The sequence below is a fragment of the Choloepus didactylus genome, chromosome 3 (assembly GCF_015220235.1).
Source record: "Choloepus didactylus isolate mChoDid1 chromosome 3, mChoDid1.pri, whole genome shotgun sequence".
Classification (NCBI taxonomy): Eukaryota; Metazoa; Chordata; class Mammalia; order Pilosa; family Megalonychidae; genus Choloepus; species Choloepus didactylus.
This window is the reverse complement of record NC_051309.1, coordinates 154878326-154904094: the sequence shown is the minus strand read 5'-3', so window position 1 is coordinate 154904094 and position 25769 is coordinate 154878326. Positions and strand designations below refer to the sequence as shown.

General features: G+C 36.4%; 1 protein-coding gene across 2 annotated transcripts in view; it reads right to left on the bottom strand.

The window, feature by feature from the left end:
* Positions 1–25769, bottom strand: part of IL15 (interleukin 15) — a 95616-nt gene that overhangs the window by 15106 nt on the left and 54741 nt on the right. For both annotated transcript variants that reach the window (XM_037830715.1, XM_037830716.1), the window contains exon 2: positions 964–1062. In XM_037830715.1, the coding sequence (XP_037686643.1) occupies positions 964–975 (12 nt within the window). In that variant the 5' untranslated portion in view covers positions 976–1062. The remainder of the gene's footprint in view (positions 1–963; positions 1063–25769) is intronic.

Genomic DNA, 25769 nt, shown 5'->3' with positions numbered 1-25769 from the left:
CTACGCCAAGACACTTAATAATTAGATTATCAAATGTCAAAGATAAAGAGAGAATCCTGAAAGCAGCAAGAGAAAAGCGATCTATCACATACAAAGGAAGCTTGATAAGACTATGTGTGGATTTCTCAATAGAAACCATGGAGGCAAGAAGGAAGTGGGGTGATATATTTAAAATACTTAAAGAGAAAAACCACCAACCAAGAATCCTATATCTGGCAAAACTGTCCTTCAAATACAAGGGAGAGTTTACAATATTCCCTGACAGACAATGACAGAGTTTGTGGAAAAGATACCTGGTCTACAGAAACACTAAAGGGAGCACTACAGACAGGAAGAAAAAGACAGGAGTGAGAAGTTTGGAACACAATTTTGGGAGACGTAGCACAGCAATGTAAGTACACTGAACAAAGATGACTGTGAGTACGGTTGAAAGAGGAAGGTTAGGAGCATGTGGGACACCAGAAGGAAAGAGGAAAGATAAAGACTGGGACTGTATAACTCAGTGAAACCTAGGGTGCTCAACAATTGTGATAAAAGGTACAAATATGTTTTTATGTGAGGGAGAACAAATGAATGTGAACATTGCAAGGTCTTAAAAATGGGGTGGGATTGGGGGAAAAATACAATCAATGCAAACTAGAGACTATAGTTAACAAAAAAAAAGATATTCATTTATAAAATTTTGGTTCAGTGGGTAAATTATGATGCCCCACAGAACATGCTATTTCTTCTATTTGTTAATTTATTTGGGTCAGCAGGACTAAATTTAATTTATGGAATATCAAATTGTCTCAAAAAATTAATTTTATTTATTTTCAAAAGAAGCACAATCTGTATGTGAACAAACATCTGTGACATCCCAAAATCTTTAGAGAATAATCGTATGGATTATTAAGAGGTATCTGAGATTCAAGTGACCATTTAAGAAGAGTCTATATCCTCTTTCAATCTAATTTTTCTTACCGAAATTCTCATTACTTAATGCCCGGGTAAATCCTTAAGTACTGAAGAAAAGCTGGCTATGGCAATGGGTTCCCAGCAGCCATCCATCCAGAATACCTCCTACAATGCAATGCAGGGTAAAAAATGATCCATTAAAAACAGAAGTGGACTAGTAAGGGCAAAATAAGGATAAGGAATTAATATTTATTGAGCACTTATATTTTATGGGTACTGCATTTTTCCATTTAATATATGTATCACATTTAATCCTTTGACAAACATATTCAGTAGGGTTAGTGGCATTTGCTAAGCTTCCTGGCCCCACAGCAAAGTACATGGCAGCCAGGATTTGAAATTGGGTATGTCTGATTACAAAGCTCAAACCCTTTGTGCTATATGATGTCACTGAAGCGGGAGATTTCAAAGCCACATAAGTGAAAAGTAGAAGCAAACTAATACCTAGTTTCACAGAAATTATTAATCTAAATTACAACAGCAGTAGCTATCTCTATAGACATGAAATAAATCATGGTTAGTTGAAACCTCATTTGAGAATTTCTTAAGGAACAAAATTCTGCTTTTTCTAATTCAAAGCAGCTGAAGAATGTGAAGATTACACAGTCCCGTATTCAATTCCAGCTCATTAAAGAAAACTTTATCACCAAAATATATAACATATAAAGAATTATTTGTTATCTTTTTTAAATAGTATGCATTTGTTGCTTAAAAAGTTAAAAATCTGCCACCTCTGTTGACATAAGTGTTCATTATAATTAAGTTCCATAAACTCAAATGATTTTATTATTTTACTCTTCAGATGTTTCTGAAATATAAAACTGACTGCTTAAAAATGTATGATATATAACTATTAAAAGGGAAAACTAGCATTATCTAGGGAGTAATCAAGAATAAGGCTATATCAAATAGGAATGCCTTTTTGTCCCACAAGAAAATATTAAATCTAATCTTGTTACGGAAGACCTTATTGGACCATTAACTGTTTAATTTAAAGCAAATTCTCCCTATTGCTTTCATTCCATAAACATTCTTTTCATTTATATTATTTCAGTGCTTCAAACATTTTAGAAAATTTCAGAATTATTTTTGTGGTCCATCTAGAGCCTCCTAAATTCTCTACATCCCTTTTAGTTGTAGTGATTTCAAACTCCAGATCATTCAAAATACAGTATTGACTAACTCAGGGAACTTTAGTAAACAATGAAGATTTCACTCCTAGACTTTTTTTTTTTAACGCAATTTTATTGAGATATATTAACATACCATACAATCATCCAAAGTGTACAATCGATTGTTCACAGTATCATATAGTTGTGCATTCATTGCAACAATCAATTTTTGAACATTTTTCAGTTCTCCAAAAAATAAAAATAAAAATAAAAAAGAATACCCCAAAAAATCTCATATTCCTCCCCCTCCCTATTATTCATTTACTTTTTGTCCCCATTTTTCTACTCATCTGTCCATACACCAGATAAAAGGAGTGTAAATCGCAAGGTTTTCACAATTACAACAGTCACACAGTAAAAGCTACATAGTTACACAATCATCTTCAAGAATCAAGGCTACTGGGTTACATACAGTTCAAGTTTCAGGTATTTCCTTCTAGCTATTCCAATACACTAAAAACTAAAAAGGGATATCTATATAATGCATAAGAATAACCTCCAGAGCGACCTCTTGACTCTATTTGAAATGTCTCAGCCACTAAAACCTTATTTTGTTTCATTTCTCATCCTCCTTTTGGTCAGGAAGGCCTTCCCAATCCCAGGATGCCGGGTCCGGGCTCATCCCCTGGAGTCACGTCCCACCTTGCCAGGGAGACCCACCCCCTTGGGTCACTCCTGAACTTTTGCAGCAGTGAGTTAACTCCTCTCCAAGCCAGAGGTATGTTAAATGCTTATCAGTGTCACAATTTACTTTCACTGCCCTGCCCGGCTACCCCCTGCTGATATAAGTAAAAGAAGACAAAGGACTTTAGTCAGAATTCTCCATAATAGAATATGTTCCCCAAATGTGGAGGAATGCATTCAAATGTCCTCAAAACTCTCTAACAAAATAATGAAATTTTTTAGCTTTGATTTTTTTTTTGGCAAAAGAACTTGCATGATTCTCTGAGCTGACAGCAAGGAATCTGGCTCTTCTTAGCAGGTTTCAATGCATCAAATCTGCCCTTTATTGTAGCTCTGTACACCAATAATTTCACCAGAAATATATATCTATATACATACATAGACACACACATATATATTTAATGCACAAATATATATAAAATATTAAATATATTTGTGTGTGTGTGTATGTGTATGTGTTTAAAATCCATAAGGACCAAAAAGGTCTGCAAAGTAAAATACACCATTCCTTTCTCTATGGCCAGAACTCAATGCTAACTATGGATATTATTAGTATTAATAGTTGTACTGTTAATTAAAATAATTAAGGATTATGTAATTGTTTCATGTACATTTTCACATTTAATCCTGACAATATCCTTACGTAAATAGAGATCTTATTCTTATTTTACCGATGGGAAGAAACTGAGGCCCTGAAAGCTAACTTGCCTCAAGTGCATGCCATATATACAGCTAATGAAATTTTTACTCACAATCGGGGCGGGGGGAGGGCGGGGGGAGGGGGTACAGGAAATTTCACAAACAGGAAGGCATCTAATCCACCTGAACTGAGTGATCAGCCACTGCATACTGATCACTTAAAAACAGGTCTCTCAAACTCTTCTGATGTGCAACAGAGCTTGAGAACTCTTGCATACATTCTCTCATTTGACTCTCACATAATCCCTTTTAGAGCAGAGTGGCTCAACCTAGGCTAATTACTTTCCGAGAAGGCAAATACAGAGATGAAATTAATTTTTCACTTCCTTTTATGCACATTTCTGGAGCACCACAGAGTGGCAAAGATTTTAACCCTGGGGTAGGAAATCCATGTTTGTGAAATGCTCTTGCCACCAGCACCTTTGGCCTGTCCTTCACTCACCTGGGTGTCTGGAACTGGGGACAAAAAAAGACTTACATCCTAGCCCTACCCTTAAGGAGCTCACAGAGGGTAAGCTGGCATTTGCTGGAATCTCATGATTGGGTCTCACTGCAGGATCACTTGACAGCACTGCCGTCCTAGCGGGACACCCGTTCTGTGGCAATAACAGCCTCAGAAGTGGAAATGCCAACACATCTGGGCAGTTATTACCTCTTTAATTCTGGAGTGGGGGAAAGTCTTGTGAAAATAATTGTAAGCATGTTACATTCTACTCAAATTTTGTAGTTATTCTCAATGAGGAAATATAATCCAAATACTTGATGTTGTTGGGTTTTTTTCCCAATTATTTACTTGCTAAATCTCACATTAAAATTTCATTTAATTACTTAACAACAAAAGAAGAATTGTAAGTAGTGGTTTATTTGGTAAACACATTCATCCATTCACTCAGGAAACTACATAAAAGGAAGGCAAACCAAAGTTGAGTGTTTCTGGGGAACATAAAGAATACAAAACAGCATCCATGCCTTTACTTCATTTAGTAAATATTTATTAAGCATCTACTATGTGGTAGGCATGGATAATTTTGAGATACATCAGTGAACACAGAAGACATAGAACTTTTATTTCACTGGAAAAGACAGACCATAAATAATATACATGAAAGTATTAGAGAGTGACAAAAGCTATAGAAAAAAAAAACACAGAACAAGATAAGGAAGATGGGATTGCAATTTAAAGGAGGGTGGTTAGGGTGGGGTTCAGAGAGAAAGCAATATCATATCAAAGATGAAAGGCAATGAGGCTGTTAACCCCACAAATAACTGAGCAAAGAGCATTCTAGGCCGAGAGAACAGGTGGAGCAAAAGCCCAAAGACAGATGCGTGCCTATGAGATTGAGAAACAGAAAAGAGCCCAGTGGAGTGAGCAGGGGAAAGGGTAGTCTGAGCTGAAGTCAGAAAGGCAGAGGGGAAGGCTAGATCAGTTAGGGCCTTTTAAGTCACTGTAAGAATGTGAAAACCACTGCAGCATTTTCAGCAAACAATGACATAATCTGAATAACCTTTTCAAGAATCCCTCTGGTTCTTGTGAGGATTGGGCACAGATGGAAGTAGAGTTCTGTTAGGGGAGACTACAGTGATCCAGGTGACAGATGGTGACAGCTGCAACCAGGGGGATGGGCTCTGGAAATATTCTGATGGAAGAACCAGTAGGATATCCTGACAGACTAGATGTGGAGTACAAGAGAAAGAGAAAGATCAAGAATTACTTCAATTTTTTTTTACCCTGAGTCACTGAGAGGATGAAACTGCCATCAACTGAGACAGGGGAGGCTATGGGTGGAGAAGGTTTTTTGAAGGGAGGGAGCAGATAAGGAGTTTGGTTTTGGACATATGAGTTTGAGAGGTCTACTTGATATCCATGTGGAAATGACAAATAGGCAGCTGGATACACAAATCTTGAGTTCAGGAAAGCAGCCTGAGCTGGAGACAGATATGGGTTTCATGAGACTGGTTGAGATCACTAACAGACTGGTGGAGGTAGAGAAGAGGACCAAAGACTAAGCCTTCGAGTAATTAGTTATGGAGCAAAAAGAAGAACCAATGAAGGAAAACCAAAAGGCATGACCAGTGAAGAAGGCAAAAGGAAGCCTGTGGTGTTCCAGAAGTCAAGTTAGGAAAGTATATCCAAGAAGAGGGATTGATGAACAGGCCAAAGGTGCTGACAGGTCAAGTAAGATGCAACTTGAGCAGTGACCACTTGCTTTAATAAAATAGAGGTCATTAGTGACTCTGACAAGGGCATATCAGGGGAGTGATGGAGGTTAAGGCCTGACTCAGATGGGTTTAGGAGAAAGTGGAAAGAAAGGATTTGTCAATTGCTAATTGTTAATGATTGAATCATGTCCCCTAAAAGACAATGTGCAAGACTTAACCTGGCCCTGTGCATGTGAACCCATTTGTAAACATGATCTTATAAGATGTTATTAGTGAAGACGAGGCCAAACCAAAGCAGGATAGGCCTTAACTTAGTATGACTAAAGTCTTTATAAGCAAAGGAAATTGGACACAGAAGTTGAAACCAGAGGATGAGAAGAAAGAGACAGATCACCACGTGATGGAGGCAGAGACTAAGCCACCATCAGAGTATAACAGACTTTGGAGGAAACATGGCCTACCAATACCTCAATGCTGAACTTTCAGTCTTGGAAACTGTGAGACAATAAATTCCTGTTGTTTAGGCCAATCCATTCTGTGCTATTTGTCATAGCAGCCCTGGCAAACTAAGACACGAGTGAAACAATGTTTTGAAGACTACTCTCCAACAAGGAGAAACCAAAGGAGGTGGTAACAGTTCTTAGAAGATGGAAAAAATAACAGGATGTTTTTATGTTGTTAAGACCAAAGGAATAGAGGGGAGGAAATGAAAGATAATAGAGAGCGGTGAAGAAAGGTCAGAGTTACGTTTTTGAATAGGTAAGAGATGATGAGGACAGCATCTCGTGCAAATGGGATGTTGGGGCTAAGTCATCTGTTGTCACAACAAGGAAGGCTGAGTACAAGGGTGCAAAAGCTGGTGGATAAGTAGATGTGACAGTATCAGTTCTCTAGTGTTACTGCAATTCTCTCAGTGTATTAGGACAGAAAGTCATTGGCAGAGGGTGAAGATGGAGGAGCGGTGTCAGGGATTTGATAACAGAAGAAAACACATGAAGTGCCCATCAAGGTAAGATGTGAGAGAATGAAGAGACATAACTACAGAGCTTGGCCTATTTGAAGTTTATGGTTATGAATGGTCATAGAGTGAAATCAGTTATTATGTTTTTGTGTTTTTTCTCTAGCCATATTAATATGCAGAGATACAGTCCTAGAAAAAGTGGAGAGCTGGAAATAAACATGGTTGTATGTACCAAGTAAGTACAAGCAAGAGAAGGGGAAGGAATTTTAGAATATATGTAAGACAGTGATCTTCCCTGAGAATTTAATTTAATTATTTTTATTTTTAATAGCTCTTCATGGAGGAAGTGTTATTTGAATCACGCCTTGAAGAATGGATAGATTTTGGACATGAGTAAAAGAAGAGAAACAGCATTCTAGGTGGAAGAAAGAGAATGAGCAAGGGCATATGCAGACAAGTATGTTGTGTATTCAGAGAACAGTGAGTCATTTTGATTAAAGTGGAAATAGTGGTAGGTAGAGGTAAATGAAAGAGAATAAAATTGTCACCATTGTATTAAGAGGAATTGTAAACTTTTTCCTGTAGAGGCCTAGATAGTAAATATTTTGGGATGTACAAGCCATGCAGTTTGTGTGGCAACCACTTAACTCTGCCATTAAAATTTGGAAGTAGCCACAGACAATACATAAATGAATGGATGTGACTGAGTCCCAATAAAACTTTGTTTATAAAAACAGGCAGTTGGCAGATTTGGACCACTGGCTATAGTTTGCTAACCCCTGGGCCCTATGGATCTCTTAATGAGTTCTAATTTGAGTATAGCTGAGAAAGTGATATTTTTAAATGTCTCAAATCTTCCTGTCATTAATGTTACTGTCATTTTTTCAATAGTTATTTTCAAGCTGTTTTCAATTGACTCAAATATAACAAATTTCCTTAAATACAATCTATGTTCAATAATAAGGCTAAAAATTCAATATGAACAATGTTACCATAGGTTACTATTATGCTTTTTTTAAAATTAACTTATATAAACATAAGGCCTACAGTTGACATTTCATTCTCTCATAAGGCTACACAAAATGCTAACAAAGCCCGTAAATTTCACACTTCAGCAAAACAACAAACATAAATGATTAAGATGTTTTTTTGTTTTAAAAATACTCTTTCATACAGAGGCTTATAAAATACCTTTTTAAATGAAACAAGTTTTATGTTCTTAGGAATACTTGAAACAAGATGAATTGCTTAATGATAAATTCTTCCAAAGTAAACCATAATCCATTTAAATATTATCTGAATTGCCAAAGATAAAGGCAGCTATATGATTTGCACACTTCAGTTATCATCAATATCCCCAAAGCATTAATTAAACAGATGATGTTATATAAAATGACTATAAGAAAACCTCAGGTATCTTACCATCTAAGAGAAAAAAGATACATATATACATACATATATGTATATATATATGTATGCATGTATCTAGAGATCATATAAGGTATATGCCCTTAACACTCTCTGATCATAGTTCTATGCAGGCTTTAGATGAAATGCTCTTACAAGATGTTTTGTGAAAATGTTCTTGAAAATGTTAGCTTGTACAATTCTCTAGGGTGGGTAGAATGGACAGATTCTCCAGAGCAACACAGCTAAAATACTTACCATACTACCCAACAATAATCTATGAGATCTGTTCCTCTTGCCCATTTCTAAAAACATTTCATTGAAAACCCTTAGAAGAGATTCTCCCAAACCATAGTACAAAAGGATAAAGAGTTGGAAATTATGAGATAGACCTAGACATTCCAACATAGTATCTAATAGGAGTTCCAGAAAGAATGATCAATGAGAATGGGGAGAAGGAAATAATCACAAAAAATGACAAAAGACAATTTTACAGAATAATAGAAAAACACAAGCTTTCATACTGAAGTGGCCTAAAAAAAAAAGGATAAATGAAATACACAGCAATTTTAAGTTAAATTTTCTAATTCCAAGGATAAAGAAAAACATGTCAATTTTGCCCATGGAGCAAAAACAGGTTGTTTAAGAAAGACAAGAATCAGACTGAATCTGATTCGGGTTCTTAGAAGACAATCTTCAAAAATGCTAAGAGAAAATGAGTTGGAACCTAGAAAGCTATTAGTAATTGAGAAAAAAGGCAAAGAACACTATTTTTAATTACAAACTTTATTTGTAAAGTAGTTCTATGTTTACAGAAAACTTGCACAGGAAGTACAGAGTTCCCATATTCTCCCACACATATAGTTTCCCCTTTTTAACATTTGACATCGATGTTGTATATTTGTTAGAATTGATGAACCAATATTGAAAGAATATTAGTTAACTATGGCCCCTTTACATTAGGGTTCACTATTTGTGTATACAGTTCTATGGGTTTTGGTAAATACATAATGTTAAATGTTACGTGTCAACCATTATCATATCATACAGAAGAGTTTCACTGTCCAAAAAATGTCCTGTGCTTTCATACCAAAACTTAGAAAACATAAGACTCACAATTTATGAAATAATTATGTGAAAATGTATTTCAAGAAAATAAGAAGGCTATCAAAAAATATGTGGGATATAAAAGAATGAAGCATCAAACAAGTAAAACTTATACTTGGATCCAAATAACTGATGGCAAATAATTGTTTTAAAGGTACTTGGTTTATCTCATTCATTCATTCATTTTATTAAAATATGAGATTCTTATGGCTATAAACCTTACCTTGTTCATTACTGTATCTCCAGCACCTAGAAACAGGATTAGTACATAATAAGCACACACTACATGTTTGTTGGATTTGATTTTTCATTTGGTTATAATTGCATTGTCCCATTTCTCATATCTATGTGCCTTTCAAGCTGCACTTGCCTCTCTACCCAGCAGGTGTCCCAGTCAGTCATTTTAATACTATCCTAAACAGCGTCTTTCTGCTACATTCATTTCGCCAGTTTCAAATTCTAAGCCAAGTATTGCCTGAAAACAATAGTGCCATTATAATTTCATGAGACGTAATCTGTAATGGACTTTCTCTGCATCCTGCTATGATTTCTTGCTCTCTGACATTCCCTTCACACTTTTAAAATCAATTGTTTTGAAGTATAAGTTCAAAGTAAGATGCACTCTTTTTAAGTATATAGTACAAGGAATTTTCACAAACATATATACCCATGAAATCACCACCACTAATACTAAAATTTCCCTCCTGCCCCTTTTCTGTTAGTCCGCCCCTCAACCCCAACCATGGGCAATCACTGATCAAAATGTGTACTTTTTCAAAAGAGAAATTTGGAAGAAGCTCACGGATAATCTCCATGTTGGGAAATGATGTGGGAAAAGAAAAGAGGAAGCAAACCCATGCTAAGATTTTTATTTTACTTGGGGGATTTGAACCATTACAAGTAATAAATAATAATAGTGATAAAGATACCAGAAAAGTCAGAATTTAGGTGAAAAGTATTAAACAATAAAAAAGATAATGGCTATGGATAAAAGTTATAATCTTCTAAGAAGATATAAAAATGATGATCCTTTAGGTACCTAACAATATAGATCCAAATTATAAGAAGGAAAATTAATAGAAATACAAAGAGTTAAGATTTTAACTTATTTTTCAGAAATTTACACATAGAACAAACAAAAATGGGTAGGGCTATGGTCATTGGTGTGCTGATAAACCACCCCTTCAAAAAAAGCCCTATTTGTGGCATTTGCTGATTTCCATGGTGTAAATACTCCCATTAAACTGATTTCAAGCCACCAGTGGTTTAACACTTGGCTAACAAATTTCCTGAATATTTAACCACTGGCTCTCCTGAGCTGGTTAGAGCAGTTCCAGCATACCACAGGTTATGGTAAATTTTAATAACACAATGAACAACTTTTGAGGTGGTACATATGTATATTAGGTTAAATAGTTATATAGATATATAAATAACATTTTATCCTACAGAGATAACACATTAAAAAGTAAATGCATAGAACATTTATAAAAGGTTGTCTATATATGTATTAGGCCTACAATAAAATTCCAAAATCATACAGGCCACTTTATGTGATCAAATAAGAAATACTGATTTACAATAATGAAAATAAGTCTTATCTACTTGTAAATGAAAAATTATCCTTTCAAATAATCCAAGAATAAAAGTGGAAGTCAATATGGAAATTAAACTTCACTTAGAATGTCCATGGGATATAGCAGAATCATAATCATAGGGAATTTTATAGCCTATCATCCAAATACATTAGATTGAAAATATTTTTATTATGCATTAATTTTGAGGAACTTTAAAAATAATTAAAATAAACACAAAAAGAAGGGAATGAAAAATCAATAAAGATAAAAACAGAAGATAATGAGATAGAAAAACAAATCTGAAAAGCAAATCTGAGCCAAATTAAAAAGGAAGGAAAGTATCAAAAATGCAGAAGAGGACTTTTTAAGTATAATTTTTATAAATTATATGTTAATGCAAATCAATTTGAATATCAACTCTCTAAGAAAATGTATATGATCAAAATGGACTCTAAGAAGATGAAGGAAACCTCCTTAAAATAAAACCACAGAAGAAATTAAAGGACTGGCCAAAATATATGTAATAAAAAAACTCAATGCATTTACGAAGGTTCTGTGGAATGAGGTGCTACAACTGTATGTCGTGGGAACACAGGATTAGTGCACAACAAAAACTTTCAGCAAATGATCTCTTTATTACTTGCAGAGTAAAAAGTGTCCAGAAAGGGCAAATAATCTCCTTGTCACTTACATGGCACAGAGTCCAAAAGATCAGGGAAAGAAGTCCCATCATGGCCAGTGTCCCGGGAGTGTGGTTTTTATCCACCTTGGGGGGCAGGGGGCTGTCACTGAGAATTCCTGATCTGATAAGCATCTGGGGCTGCTTGCTCCTGGTTTCCAGGTTTAAAGCCTGACTGGGTCTTTTCATTAGACTTGAAATCTCCCCCAGGTTATAGAATGCCACATAATAGAAAAGGAGGTGGGGAGAGCAGAAGGCCAGAAGACGGCCCTTTAGTGTGTGTGTCTTCTCCAGAGATGGAGGTGGGGGTAGGTGAGGTCTGGGTGATGGATGCTTAACAGGTGTCTGTGATTTCCCTAACAGGTTCTATAAAAGATTCAAAGAACTTATAAATCCCTCTTACAAAACCACACTCCCGGGACACTGGCCATGATGGGACTTCTTTCCCTGATCTTTTGGACTCTGTGCCATGAAAGTGACAAGGAGATTATTTGCCCTTTCTGGACACTTTTTACTGTGCAAGTATAAAAGATTATATTAATTCCTAGGCACCAAAATCTGATAGAAAAACTGCATAATGATAACCCAGAAAACTATAATGTATTGTCTTATATGAATACAAATGCAAAATTTCAAAATAAAATACTAGCACATTTCATCAAGCAGTGTGTTAAGAGAACAATACCAAATGACTAAATAGGTTTTATCCTAGGAACCAAAGACTGTGCAACATCAGGAAATCTATTAGTGTAATACAATAAATTAATAGACTAAAAGAGAAAAGCCATATAATGGCCTTTATAAATAAATATTTGACTAAATCCAGCTCAAATTCCTGATTGAAAAAAAAAAAAAACAAAAAACAGTGGGGATATTCTCCAACTGAGATTTCTACAGGAATCTTGTCTGGGGTCTTTTTCACTGACTACAGGCACAGAATGTGGAGGGCTGCCAATCAACATTTATATGAGGTTACAGCAACATGGGTTTAAATCTCGGATCTGTCATTTTACTATGGACATGAATTCAAGAAATGTGTATATGCTTTAGTTGGTTTAGTTTTGTTTTCAAATAAGTGAAATGGGTATGATCATAGAGCATATCTCATATGATTATTGTGATGAGTAAATGAACTTTTACATGCAAAGCACTTTATATAGCATATGAGGCATAGTAAGTCCTCATATTATCATTTATTAGTATCAGAACATTGGCACCTCATCACAAACCTTTGAGAAAACTATGGTAGGTAACATTATCATATGCCCCATTTTATAAACAAAGAAAGAATACTCAAAGACATTAAGTAATTTGTCCAACATACATACTAAGGAGAAACGTGATACAACTTTTGTTCTGGTTCATTGATTCAGTCACTCTTCTGCTCCTAGGGGCACAGCATTGAAAAAAACCAGGAAGAGAGAAAACAAACTAACGAGTATATAAATAAAAGTATGATCCATGATATTGTGCAGTACTGTGAAGAACAATAAAGTAACCAAGAAAGTAACGTTTATTTCACATAGAATGGGAAAGGAAAACCCCACTAATAGTGTGACATTGAATTTGAGTTGAGACCTGAAGGAAAATAGCAAGCAGTATCTGAAGAAACAGTTTTTCAGGAAGGAAAAATATGAAGACTTTGAAGGGAAAGGATGCTAGGAGAGCAAGGGGGCTAATTCAGCCTTAAGAATGGCAGGACAAGAGGTCAGGGTTAAGTAGGCTATCAGGTGAGGACTCCGAATTTAATTGGAAACCCATTTGAATAAATTTTGGGCACAGGAAAGACATGAACTGGCTTAGCTTTTAAAAGGCACACTGGTTAATGTCATGGGAAAGACTTTGGTAGACAAGCTTGGGTGTAGAGGGACCAAGGTGGTAGTAGTGGTGGAGATATAGAGAGGTGTATCTCTTGAAGACACAGGATTTGCTAATGAATTGGATGCCAGGTACAAGAGAAAAAGAGGTATCAAGGATGACTTTGAGGTTTTTGGCCTGAGAAACAGCAAGAGCAGGGTTTTCATTTATTAAAACCAGGGATATTTTGAGAAAGGCAGGTCTGAGGGGAAAAATCAGTTCAGTTTTGAAAATATTAGGTTTCATGCGTATTAGACATCCAATTATATTGAAATGTTGGGAAAGGAGCTGGATTTCAGGAGGGAGGTCCAGGCTGGAGAAGTAAATTTGGGAGGGAGGTGCATATTGTTGACACGTGAGGCGAGGAAGGCTGGATGAGCTCACCTAGGGAGGAAAGGAAGCGGGAGGGCAGGTCTGAGGGCTGAGCCCTGGGGAGCCGCAATTCTTCCAACTGCAGCCCTTCTGTCTTTAATCTCAAATCTTAAAGACGAGCTTCCCATTCTCCGACCATTACCTCCTGTCTCATCATCACACTCCTTCCAGTGGCCCTACATCAACTGTTTTTTGACCCCATTAAGAACTACAGCCCAGTGATGCTCCCACTTTTTCAGTTACTCTGCCCCTACATGTCCTCACTTCTTTCCACGCCTAGTTTCAGCTACAGTCTCCCTCATTTTGTTACCTCTCTTGCAAATATATAAAATAGCCCTGCCTCTTCTTCCCTTTATTAAAATTGTTTGATAAAATCGCAGTCCTGCCAAATCCATCTCTCTACCTGCTGTGACCCAACCCCTGCAGCAGAACATGGGTGCAGAAATACAACCTTACTGAATAGTGAAGCTCACTTTAAATTCATGACCTTCAACCTCAAAAGAACCAGCCCTTAGTGATACTGGGAAATTTTTATTACATTTTAGTAGTCTCTTAATTTTACGAGGTGGCCACTGTCCTTTTTCCTTTCCCCTCAAACCAGCACTTTCTCCATCCTCAGGCATACATGATTACTTGCTTCTTATTTCACTTAGAAAATAGGACCCATCAGAGGGCTATACCCATATGCTCTCCTTCCCTTTTTATAACCATAGATAAGTTGTGCACTTATCTAAGGTCAGGCCATCCGCCTATGCATTAGCTTTCTCACTTTCTTAAGGCCGTTACTCCAGCTATTGAACCCGTCCTCTCCCATATGAATTTTTTGGACTCAGCTGGGCCATTCACATCAGTCATACCTGCATGCTCTTATGGCTCTCATCTTTATATAAAAAACTCATGGCCTCACCTCTTCCTTCAGCTACTGCCTAAATGTTCTGTCCTCCTTTTATGAAAATACTGTGAAAAAATGGTCTGTATATGCTGCCTCCATTCCCTCTTCTCCCAGAATACTGCCTGGTACACAGTAGATGCTCACTACATTTTTGGTGAATGACTTCTGAAATCGTATTATTTTTCCTGCAGAGAAAACATGTATCTAAATAATTTAGTATTAATTTTGTATTCTCACTATTAAGAGTTATCTTTCACATAAATTGGTACTCAATAAAATTTAATGAATGAATTATAAATTCACTGATTTTTCCCAGAAAGCATCATGGAATGTTGGTAATATACAAAATAAGCAATGACACAGTAAATGCAAAGGTGATCCAGGAATCTATTGATCTTGATTACTCAGTTCTGCTCAGCAGACATTTACTGAGTATTCCCCATATGCTTGGCACTAGGGTTACAAAGGTGAATAAGCACAGTTCCCATTCTTTAGGAAATTATGGAAATACAACACATGCTTTTATTGTAATATCCTAAATGCTAAGGCAGTTTGGGTACCACAGATTTTTAGGTTGAAGAAAAACACCCTAATAGTGATTATAAACATAAATTACCTTAGAGGATGATTAAAGTTAGCCGATCTAAGAAAGAAGTAAAGGTCTTTCTAGTCAGAGGGGAAATAATGAGCAAAGACACAAAGTATGAAACAATATTAAGCATACAGGTAAACTTCATGTAGCTCAATTTTACTAACACGTAAATTTGGAGAAAGAGAGTGGTAGTAGTATGGTAACTGTTAAATGGGGCTAAATCATGGAGAGCCTTGCTTGAGTTCAAGAGTGCAATGGCTTGGCCAAATTTGCATTTGTTATACATCATCATGGCCACTGCACAAAGGGTGTATTTAAGGAAAGCAAGACTGAAGGTAGGGGAATGGCTCAATTATTATTGTAATAGTCCACAGAAGGACCTAAACTGGGAAATTAGGAACAGGAATTAAAGAAAGGAGACTGATAGAGTAATACTTCCCAGGGAAATTGGCAGTTCTTATTGACTTAAGGGATATGTTGGATGAAGGAGAAGGAAGACTCTAGGATGACTAACAGGCTTTATGGGTTGGGACATCAGGGTTCTGGGGTCACTGATTGAGACTGTAAACAAGACAGAGCTGGTTTGAGGAGAAGATGATTCACTCAGGGTTGAACATGTTAAGTTTGGATTGCCAGTGGAGCTGTCAACGAAAATGTTTCTGGCAGATGGATGAATATGCAAATCAGACACTCAAGCGATGGCAGGGCTGACGATATAATGCGTTGGCCGAAAACCATGAGTTCAGACGAGATCAAGTCAAGAGAGAATGTAAAGAGAAATTTGCAGTGAGAAAAGGAAAGAACAATAGCCTGAATCTTTAACCTTCCTTCAGATAATGGCTTCTGTGAGAAAAGCTTCTACTTGCTTCAATTTATTGGTCACAGCAATACATCAAGCAATTACAGCACCCCCATGATAGCACATTTCCTTGAGTGCATGAAGCACATTTTTTTTTGTTTGGTTTTCAATTTTAACATTTCTGAAATTGGGTCACAGCTTATAAATGATCCCCACCTTCTTCCCCAGAAAATCTGTTATTAAAAGATTGTGCTTCCTAAAAAATTGATGGTGTTTCAGGAAAGGTTCTCTGGAAAGGAGCCTCTGAAGCAGAGAAAAAAATGTGCAGGACATGCATTGAAATGTTTTGAGAATGAATACCTATGGAGGAAGGGAGCAAAGCTGGATTGGGCAGCGCTCAAGTAGAACCATGGTGCAGCCACTACAGCAGGCTTCAGTGGGACCTTGTGTTGCTCTGAAACTGGGATGGACCCTCTGAGTTGTACTGGGTTGACGGAAAGGAGCCAGAGTCTTGATAATGCAACAGGGAACACTGAATGCAACTGCCCTTGGGGAGTGAGCGTGAACTTGTGTAAGGAGGACTTTCAGCTGAGGACGGTGCTAGGATAACAAGTTCTTCATTCCTGAAGGGGAATCTGGCCACAGCACAATGTCCACTACAAATGGAACTTTAGGAATGAAGGAAGGAGGGTATTTGGATCTCAGTATGATTTGGTCTCAAAAGGATCATAAAATATTATATGTGAATTTTTTCTGGTACAGCTCATTTTGAAGTTAATTTTAGTAAAAGGTTGTATCAACTGTGTTCCTACCCTGTTTGGGATAAAGGGGAGAATTAAAACTATTCCTGAAATAATAAAAATTCTATAAGATCAAGAAATACATTCACTGCAAAATTCGTAGGGATTTACTAAAAAGCTATTTGGTAATGAAAAGAGTAAAATAATAATGACAAATGCTCACTTACTGAGCACTTAAAATCAGAGGCAGATTTACAATGAAATTAGTGGAGTTTAAGCATCATCTGTAGTAAGGAAGCACCAACCCCAGCCATGTGGTGGAGGCAAAGGGTGCAGCTCCAGACTGGTGCTTACTTTCTATTTTCAAAATCATCCTGGGTTTGCAGCAGGCTACAGTAGTTCCACAATCTATTTGGGCTCCAGCAACAATCCAACCCCAGTCCAGACCTTATCTATGATCCTAAGGATATGAATATGATGCTTGCAGACCCTAGGACCCAGGTTCTTAGCTACTTTATTCCCCGTGACCCCACCTGGTACAGCTGGATCTGTCCGCAGCGGGGAGAGTCAGGAGGGAGCAGAAGGGACCTGGTCAGGCTAATCCAGCTGCTGTCTGAGACCATTCCAAGTGAGACCCAAGAGCTGGACTTCTCCAAAGCTGGCAAGATGGCCTCCTGAGCAAGAAGCTGTGGAGTTAGCAATGTGGCATTTCCAGTAATGGATTACAAATGCAAAGGAATGCTTTCTAAACCATCAGCAATAAAAACAAATTTTAATCCACTTTGCCAGAGAAAAGAAAGAATTTCTATTCTCTTTAGAGAAAACATTAAAAATCATTATCATATGAAAGAGGAAATCTAGGTATAAGTAGCTAAAATTTTGTAGGAAATAAAGTATTATAAAAATGAGTTAAGAAGTTAATTAGTGATGATAATATATTGTGATGTTTATGTTTTTATGCAGTTTTTTTTAAATTGGTAATTTGTGATTTCTTTCCCCACTCTAACAAATACCTAACAAGTGTTCTCACTGGCTAATTCTGTATTAGTAGTTTTATATATATATATATATATATATATATATATATATTTTTTTTTTTTTTTTTTTTTTTTTTTCTTAAAGAAAGAGTTAGTCATTAAGTAAGTTAAGGCCCCAAAACTTATGCTTACGATGTGCAAGCCACTCTCCTAAACAATTAATTTAATCCTTACAATAACTATGAGGTAAACACTGTTATTATTCCCAATTTATAGATAAGGAAGCTAAGGACAAAGAACTAAGGAACTTGCCAAGGGTGACTCATGGCAGTGGCAGGATTTGAACTTGCAGTCTCTCTCCCAAGCCCAAGTTCTTTATAAACTCTGTGCTATCCTGAAGTAGGCAACTTGTAGGTTGTTTTTGATGCACTTTGATATGCAGCCTTTCTTTTATTCCTCACCATTTACTGAACTCCTTTTGGTGTAAGGGAATGTGCTAGGGGATAGATAATATCAAGTAGGTTTCAGATAGTTCCTATTCCCACAAAGAATACTGGGTAACAAATAGAAAGCATAACAAAATGCAGAGGTATTTATAAGGCTGTGAATGAATAAATGACAAATAATGAATTAAACATTTTGATATGCCAAGTGAAAGAGTGTGAGCAATGAAATATAAATATCTGATAAATCCTCCTTTCATTCATGGAACATTAAGAAGCTAATGCTATAATAGTCTAAAATTTCAACTCAAGATAATGGATATATTTTGGGGAAAACACATTTGTAAGGCTTCATTTCAGGATTTACCAATTAGCAGATATTTTCTGAGCACCTAAAATGTGACGGGCATTTTAATAGGCACTTGGGGAATTGAATTGAGAAACAACACATTTTATAACTGGAACGAATGACAGAGATCCTATAATTCAACCTCTTTTTCCATAAATTGAGGCCAAAAGATACATGACATGTATTCTCAAGACTTGACTCCTTTAGGAAGACTGTCTAAATGAACAGTCAGATATCATTTTATCTATTTCTAAACCTTGCTTAGGATATTGTTGCTCTTCCATGGTCTTATGCTTTAGCTATGTATTTCTTTTATACATGTTCTAGATCATGAGCTTTCTAATCTTTTTTTTTTTTTAAATCGTCAACAACACTTTTAACCATATCTAAAAGTTATGCTCTCTCTCCCCGGAAAAATGCACATAAGCACATATTCAACATTTTAGCTAAAATCTTCTGAACCTAAAACTTTAGCCCTTTAGGGGTCTCAGGACCCCAGGTTAAAGATCTCTCTTCTAGATTGTTGGCTTTTAAAATGGTTTATCTAGGTAGCTCCTGTACTGTAATGAACATGGTAGAAGCTCAATAAAGGCCCATTGATTTGAATTACCTAAGGACTAAGCAGTAGTCAAGAGAAGACAGAGAACCAGGTCTGCTGTCTCCCTGGCCTGGTCATGTCTGACCCTATTTCATAATCTCTCTCTCAAAAAAAAAAAAAAAAAAAAAAGACATAAATACTGCCCTTGTGGGTTCAGTTTTATAGTAGAGATAACCTTAAACTACAAACTCAGTATAACTGTTTGGTTATGGCAATACATGCAAGAACAATTCATGTTTAGGAGAGGGCAGAACCAGGAACAAAGAAGGCATTCAGTGAATATTTGTTGAATGGTGATGAATACATGAATAATAAATAATAATGAATAAATGAATAAACACTGCGGCAAATGGAGGAGGCTTTTGGATGGGATGGCAATTGAGGTTGATCTTGAAGGTTGGATAAAATTTGAAAAGGAAGGAGTATATTCCAAGCTAACAGAGACCAAACATAAGTACTGGCATCAGAGTATGAGAAAATCTAAGAGATTCCAGTACCGAAAATTATTAGTATTTTTGGAAGCCAAAGGAAACACATTTGAATCGGCAAATCGGCACCTGATTGGGTGGGACCTTCAAAGCCAAGGAGAAGAATCTGATTTGATTTTCTTGGCAATGGGATATCACTTTAGATTCTTGGAAAATGATGTTAATTGACCACTGTACTTGATAGGGATTAGTCTGCTAGGAAAATTCACAACTAAAGAGAAAAAATCTAGACGTTAAGGTAAAACTTATAAAACCACATTTTGTTTTTCTATCAACAAGTGTAAAAACTCAGACCAGTCATTTACCCAGTAAACAAACTATTCTCTTAATCTGAGAAATAGTCCTACTTGAAGAAATTAATTTATCATCATCATTGGACATCAATATTCATCTTTTTTCAGGAAAGGAGACACTGCTCGCTATTCAAGAGTGAGCATTTATGGTTGATTGCATGCTGAGTTCACGTGTCAATTATTAGCTAGATAGGCACAGAATTAGGTCATAATTAGTTGAGATCTTAGCATGAAATATCCCAGCCTTCCCAACACATATGCCCAACATGAGCCTCCATCTGAACTGTGGAACTCTGTGTAGCTTTCTAATAAAATCTTTTTTAAAGAATCTGTTTTATCAAGTATTCATATTGTTTTGGCAGTTTTAGCTTGCCTACTAAAGCTAGTCACTATTCAATCTCTCTACAAATTCATTCACAGTAGGTTCAGATTATAGCCACCTTAAAATTCTAGCTGCAGATAAAAGTGGAAACTAGGCAATGTTTTTTGCTCCAGAAAATTTTTACCATATCCTCACCTACCTAAAACTCTCTTCTGTTCCTTCAACATTGCTTTCTCTACCTTCAAACAACTATTATTCTGTGGACTGAAAATGAAGGGAAACTTGTTAATGTCATCCTATTTTACAGATTAGACAAAAGTGAGCCAAAAGTTGTTAAGTGGCTTGTTCTAGGTTCCCACAGTGGAATTAGAATGATCAAGAGATGACACCAAGTCAACCACTGTGCCCATTACCACACTGTCTCTCACTTTTTCCTAACTGCCCAGAGAAACTTTCTAATGTTGGCTTCCTACTGTGTGAGTACTGTGCATGGTAGGGTGTGTGGAGGTGGGAGTGGTGGAGGTGGTGGGAGGTGCTGTGTATATGTGCATATTTATATCTATTTGCCATTGCAGTGAAGAAAATAGAAAATAGAAAAAAATCCCTGTTCTTATTGAGCTTATATATTTGTATGTGTCTGTTATATATGTGTGCTATGGATATGGGGAGAAAAATGGCAGTGACTTTTGGACAGAAATATTCTAGATAGAACCTTATACCTTAAATTGTTTTGATCAAAAGCTTGAGGAGGAAAAATTTTTAACTCTTGAAAATATTAATTTTTCTGTGAAATTCAATTATCGATATTTTCCAAGATTAGACTTGGTAAAGATATTTCAGTATTAACCATCAAGTAAAGTTTTCCTACTGTTCACATTTCCTTTAACAAAGTGAGATCTTAGTGCAAGAAGAGGGAGTTATATATGATGAGAACAAAGCTGGATATTAGAGTATCATTCATATGGGAAGATAATAGTTAAACTTGTCTTTGATGTTAACTCTGTACAAATGTTCAGAAAAACCACAATTCAGCAGAAACTATTTCTGAAGGGGAAAGGTACACTGAAAGAACAGTGTTACATTAATAATCTCTATAGGATTTTACCAGTTCAAATGTTGTATCTAATGTTGACTCAATCAAAAAACTAACAATTGTCAAGAAGAATTACTTCTCAGCGAAATTACTACAACCTCAGATATAAATTTGTGAATTAAATTGAAATCCACAATCTGTATGGTGCCAAAGAACATAATGATTCTTTGGCCTCAGGAACAACAAAATGGATCACTTAATGTCTGGGAGTTACATACAACCAACAGAGAGAATAAGCTTTCTGCACTAACAGCCCCTTAGTCAAGCCAATTAATGACTTGAATACTTGAGATTCTGTGCGCTGTCATCTGAAAAGAAAGAAAGCTCTATAATAAGGTTAAAATAAATAAATAAATAAATAAAGACCATGTAGAATAATTACCTTGGGGGAAAAAACTGTTTTTTTAGTTTCTAGTAGAACTATACAAAACACCAATTATATGGGAATGGAAAACATAGTAAGAATCCTGCTCCATTTTGATTCCCTCAGGCACCCATTATCATGTGAGAACTGAATATTTTTATCAAGTAAACAACATTAGCAGAAAACAAGAAGAAAGAAAATTATTTACCCATTTACAGTATCCCAGAACCTGGGCTACTGAGGGCTGTTAAAACACAGCTAAATAGCCTGTCTGGACTGCCATACTCATATATTTATTTATATTTAAAATGTGAAGAAATATCTTATAGTTTAGACTCCTTTTGGACACTAAGCAACCTGTTTCCAGGCAAAGCAGAAAATTACTATAACCTCTACTACACTTTTAAAAAATTTCTTCTCCCTTTTACTCCAATTAAACAGACATGCCAACTCATAAGAAAAAAAGAAAGGAAAGAAGTCATGTTTCACAGGGTATCCCATGTAAGAGCTTGGAGCAAGAATAAAAAGGAATTCTGTCAAAAAAAGGAAAATGTACAATAATGGAAGACAGGTACTCTTTCAGGCTCTGCTTAATTAAGGTAAAACAGGACCATGCTGGTAGCTAATAAGTCACAGGATTACAGGGAGAATATAGGTGCTGACCAACTGAGCTGAATATCACAGATATCAGCTAATAAGGTTACAAAGCCAAGATGCCATGGCCACAAAATGGAGGTAGAGAACAAAAACTTTTAATAAGGAAGAATTGGCATAAAAGCATAATCACTTAAATAAAAACCTTCCCCAAATGTTCAATTAATATTCATGGAGGCTTCCCTGTGTGAAACACTTTTAGCAGCTACACCTGGAAGTAATAAGAGAGGTGAAATGTTGAACATGGATGACATTTGGTCCTTGGCATCGCAAATATCCAAGGAAGACACCTTAAGAGCATGGTTCTAAGGACCAGCAAAGATGGGCTGTACAAGACTATATGAGCCCCTGAAGGAAGGCTGGCAGGAGAGCTGCTCTGTAGAAAGACTTTGGTAAGGCAAGGATGTGGCCCAAGACAAAGGCCAAACACAGCTCTGAGTTAAAAGTAACACTTAGGTTCTGAGCTTTTAATAGCACACAGGATGACAACCCATAAAGGCAATTTCTGATCAAATTTTATGGAACTTTACTTTATATCCAAGTCATAAAGCCATCTTCATCCAGGAAGCTTCGCAACAACTATTTCCATTGAGTATTTGACAGGAACAAAAACCATCTCTGATATTCAAACACACACACACACAAATGAAAACAGTAATACAATATTCATTCAGTAGAATGCAGCACATAAAACACAGGATAGCTCACTCTGGACACGATATTGGTGGCATTAGCTTCCCTGCATCTAAAACTCATAGTCACATTCTCCCTCCAGCTGTAATAAAATATTGCTATTGAGCTAGAAAATCAACACATTGGCTTCCAAAGCACATGGACTCAGTAGTTTTCCTATCAGAATCCTACAGCTTTATGAAGCCACGTACTGACAGAATGGCAATGTAAAAAGAAAATAAAACCAAAAGAAAAACAGATAAACAGCTGTTCCGTTGCACTGACAAAGGCATCATTGCAAATATATAGTGGTACAGGTTCTTGCAAAGTGAAAAACCTTTTTGTTCTCTACATACTGAATGTTAACAGGAAGAGTTTTGTTCTGTTTTGGTTGCTATTTTCCAAATGTTATTACCAGAAATATCATTCCCCGTGTGCATGTTGCCCATAACACTTTCTGCTCCAGGGAGAGAAGTTATAGCTCAGCCCCCCTTTCTAATTTAACTGTTCATTTAATTTTCTTTAATACTTTTATACCTCATGTGGAGGCTTTAACTTGTTACAATGGGGCCATCAGTTTTGGGGAGACTCCATCAAATGATGACACCAGTGTTTCATACAACATATTTCACAAAGAAAGGCAAAACTGACTTTGCCAAGACTGTAACCACACTGACCCTCGGTCTGCAATGTTTATGAGTGTCTTTTTTTTAAAATATTTTGAAAATGTATCCTAGATAGAAGAAATATCTGTCTCATTTAAAGTAAGCACAAATATACATAAATTGCTGCACATATTTCAAAATAAGAGATATTTCAGGTTAAGTAGGAGAAATGGAAAAAAAGTGAAACAACTATTTGAGAAGAGCAGAGTGTACAAACAATTGGAACCCAAGCATGAGTTTTATGGTGTGCAGAAAGAAAAAAAATATCCTATAACATGATTTAGTATGATGAGCCCCATGCACATAACAATTTCCAAATAATATTTACACACATTCAACTGTAGAATATTTTCACATCTTTATCAGATCCAGCAAACAATTTTCTTAGCAGTCAAACCAAAATAAATGAAATATTATCAGCAATTCAGACACTGATTAAAGAACACCATAGCATGTATCCATTAAAATAGTAGAATTTGGAACTGTTCATTTTATAAGTAGGGACAAGGTGGTCCAGAAATGTTTAGTGACTTGTACCAAATTACTTGATTATCGAGTAAACTAGGATTGGACTAAGTTTCTTCTAACTCTCAGGATCCACTGCTCCCAATACAATTGAACTAGTCATAGTTTGTGACACTCTGCCTGACCTGGTAAATCACGGCAAAACACAAAACCCTATTATTGTCTTAATGGGGGAAAACAAAGAAGATTCAAGACCTGTCAACAAAGAAATCTGTTTCTTTCTCTCAAAAAAATGTTACACCGAACAGCCTAAGAAATACATGCCATGTATGTGCTTATGTTATTTAAAGTCAACCCAATAACATTTAACCTTTTTTTTTCATTGTGCACACCAGATCAAGTATTCGTTTGATAAATATCCAGGTGATCTTTAGTTAAATGGTAGTAGCTTTGTATGTTCAAGGATGTGATTTTTCTTGATCGACTTTTACCTTTTGTAGGTTCCTTAGTATAAATCAGTTACCTTTGAAAAGGATACAAATAAGGAGAGAAACTCTGGTTGTGCTTAAATTTTCCTAGCACAGACCCCCCAAAAGAAATTGCAATGCACATGACTCTTAGTTAATCAAGTTTTTAAAGTGTGTTCATAAATTAGCAAAGGGGAGACAGGGTACAAAATAAAGATGAAAGCTTGAAGTAAAATAGGGCAGACTAGAACAACAAACATAAGTGCATAATAACAGAAATAGGTAGAGCACAACATAACCTAATTTATGTGATCTCTAACCATCTGTATCTACTATTTCATGGGACTGGTGTACATGGAAAGCTTGCATTGGAATCTTCTGAGGCAGTGCTTTTATAGGGGTATGTGGTACCAACACAGTTTGGCTATGTAGCAATGAGACTGATTTCTATAATGCCTGTGGATAAAATCAGGCCCTCTGCTGAAAGTGGTATAAGGGCAAGGCTCTGGAGTGCAAACAAATCTAATCTTGACTCCCAACTCTGCCAACTGCTGGCTTTGAGACATAGGGTGTGGTAGGCAGAACTATGACATCTCACCCAAATCCCCTGAACTTTTGAATATGATGAGATACCACTCTTACAATTGTGTTATAATATATGGCACAGTTGACCTTAAGATAGGGAGATTTTTGGTGCTGGTGGGAATGGAGGGAGGAGGGAAGAGGCTGACCTAATCATATGAGCCCTGAAGAGCAGCTGATTTTTTTCTCATTTGTGGCAGAAGAGGAAGTCAGAGAGAGCCAAATCATCAGATGGACTTGACATGCCATTGCTGGTTTAAATATGGAGGGTACCATGTGAGAAGGAATATGGGTAGCTTCGAAAGCTGCAGAGAGCGCCCCCTGGCAGATAGTCAGCAAGTAAACAGGAACCTCACTCCTATAATCAGCAAGGAATTGAATTCTTCCAACATGAATAAGGAAGTGGATTCTTCACACAACCTCCAGATAAGAGCCCGGCCTGGCCAACACCTTGATTTCCATCTTGTGAGACCCTAAGTAAAGAATCCAGCCCCTTTAAATCCCTTGAACAGACTAACAGGTTTGTGTAAATCAATGAAGTTTCATATGAGATACTACAATAAAATCATCGGATTACTCCACAAGGCATATGTGAAAAATCAGTCTGGCTATTTATATTTGAATCCTATACATGCTGCACTTCAGGTAAGAAAAACAAAAACAAAAACAAAAACAAACAAAC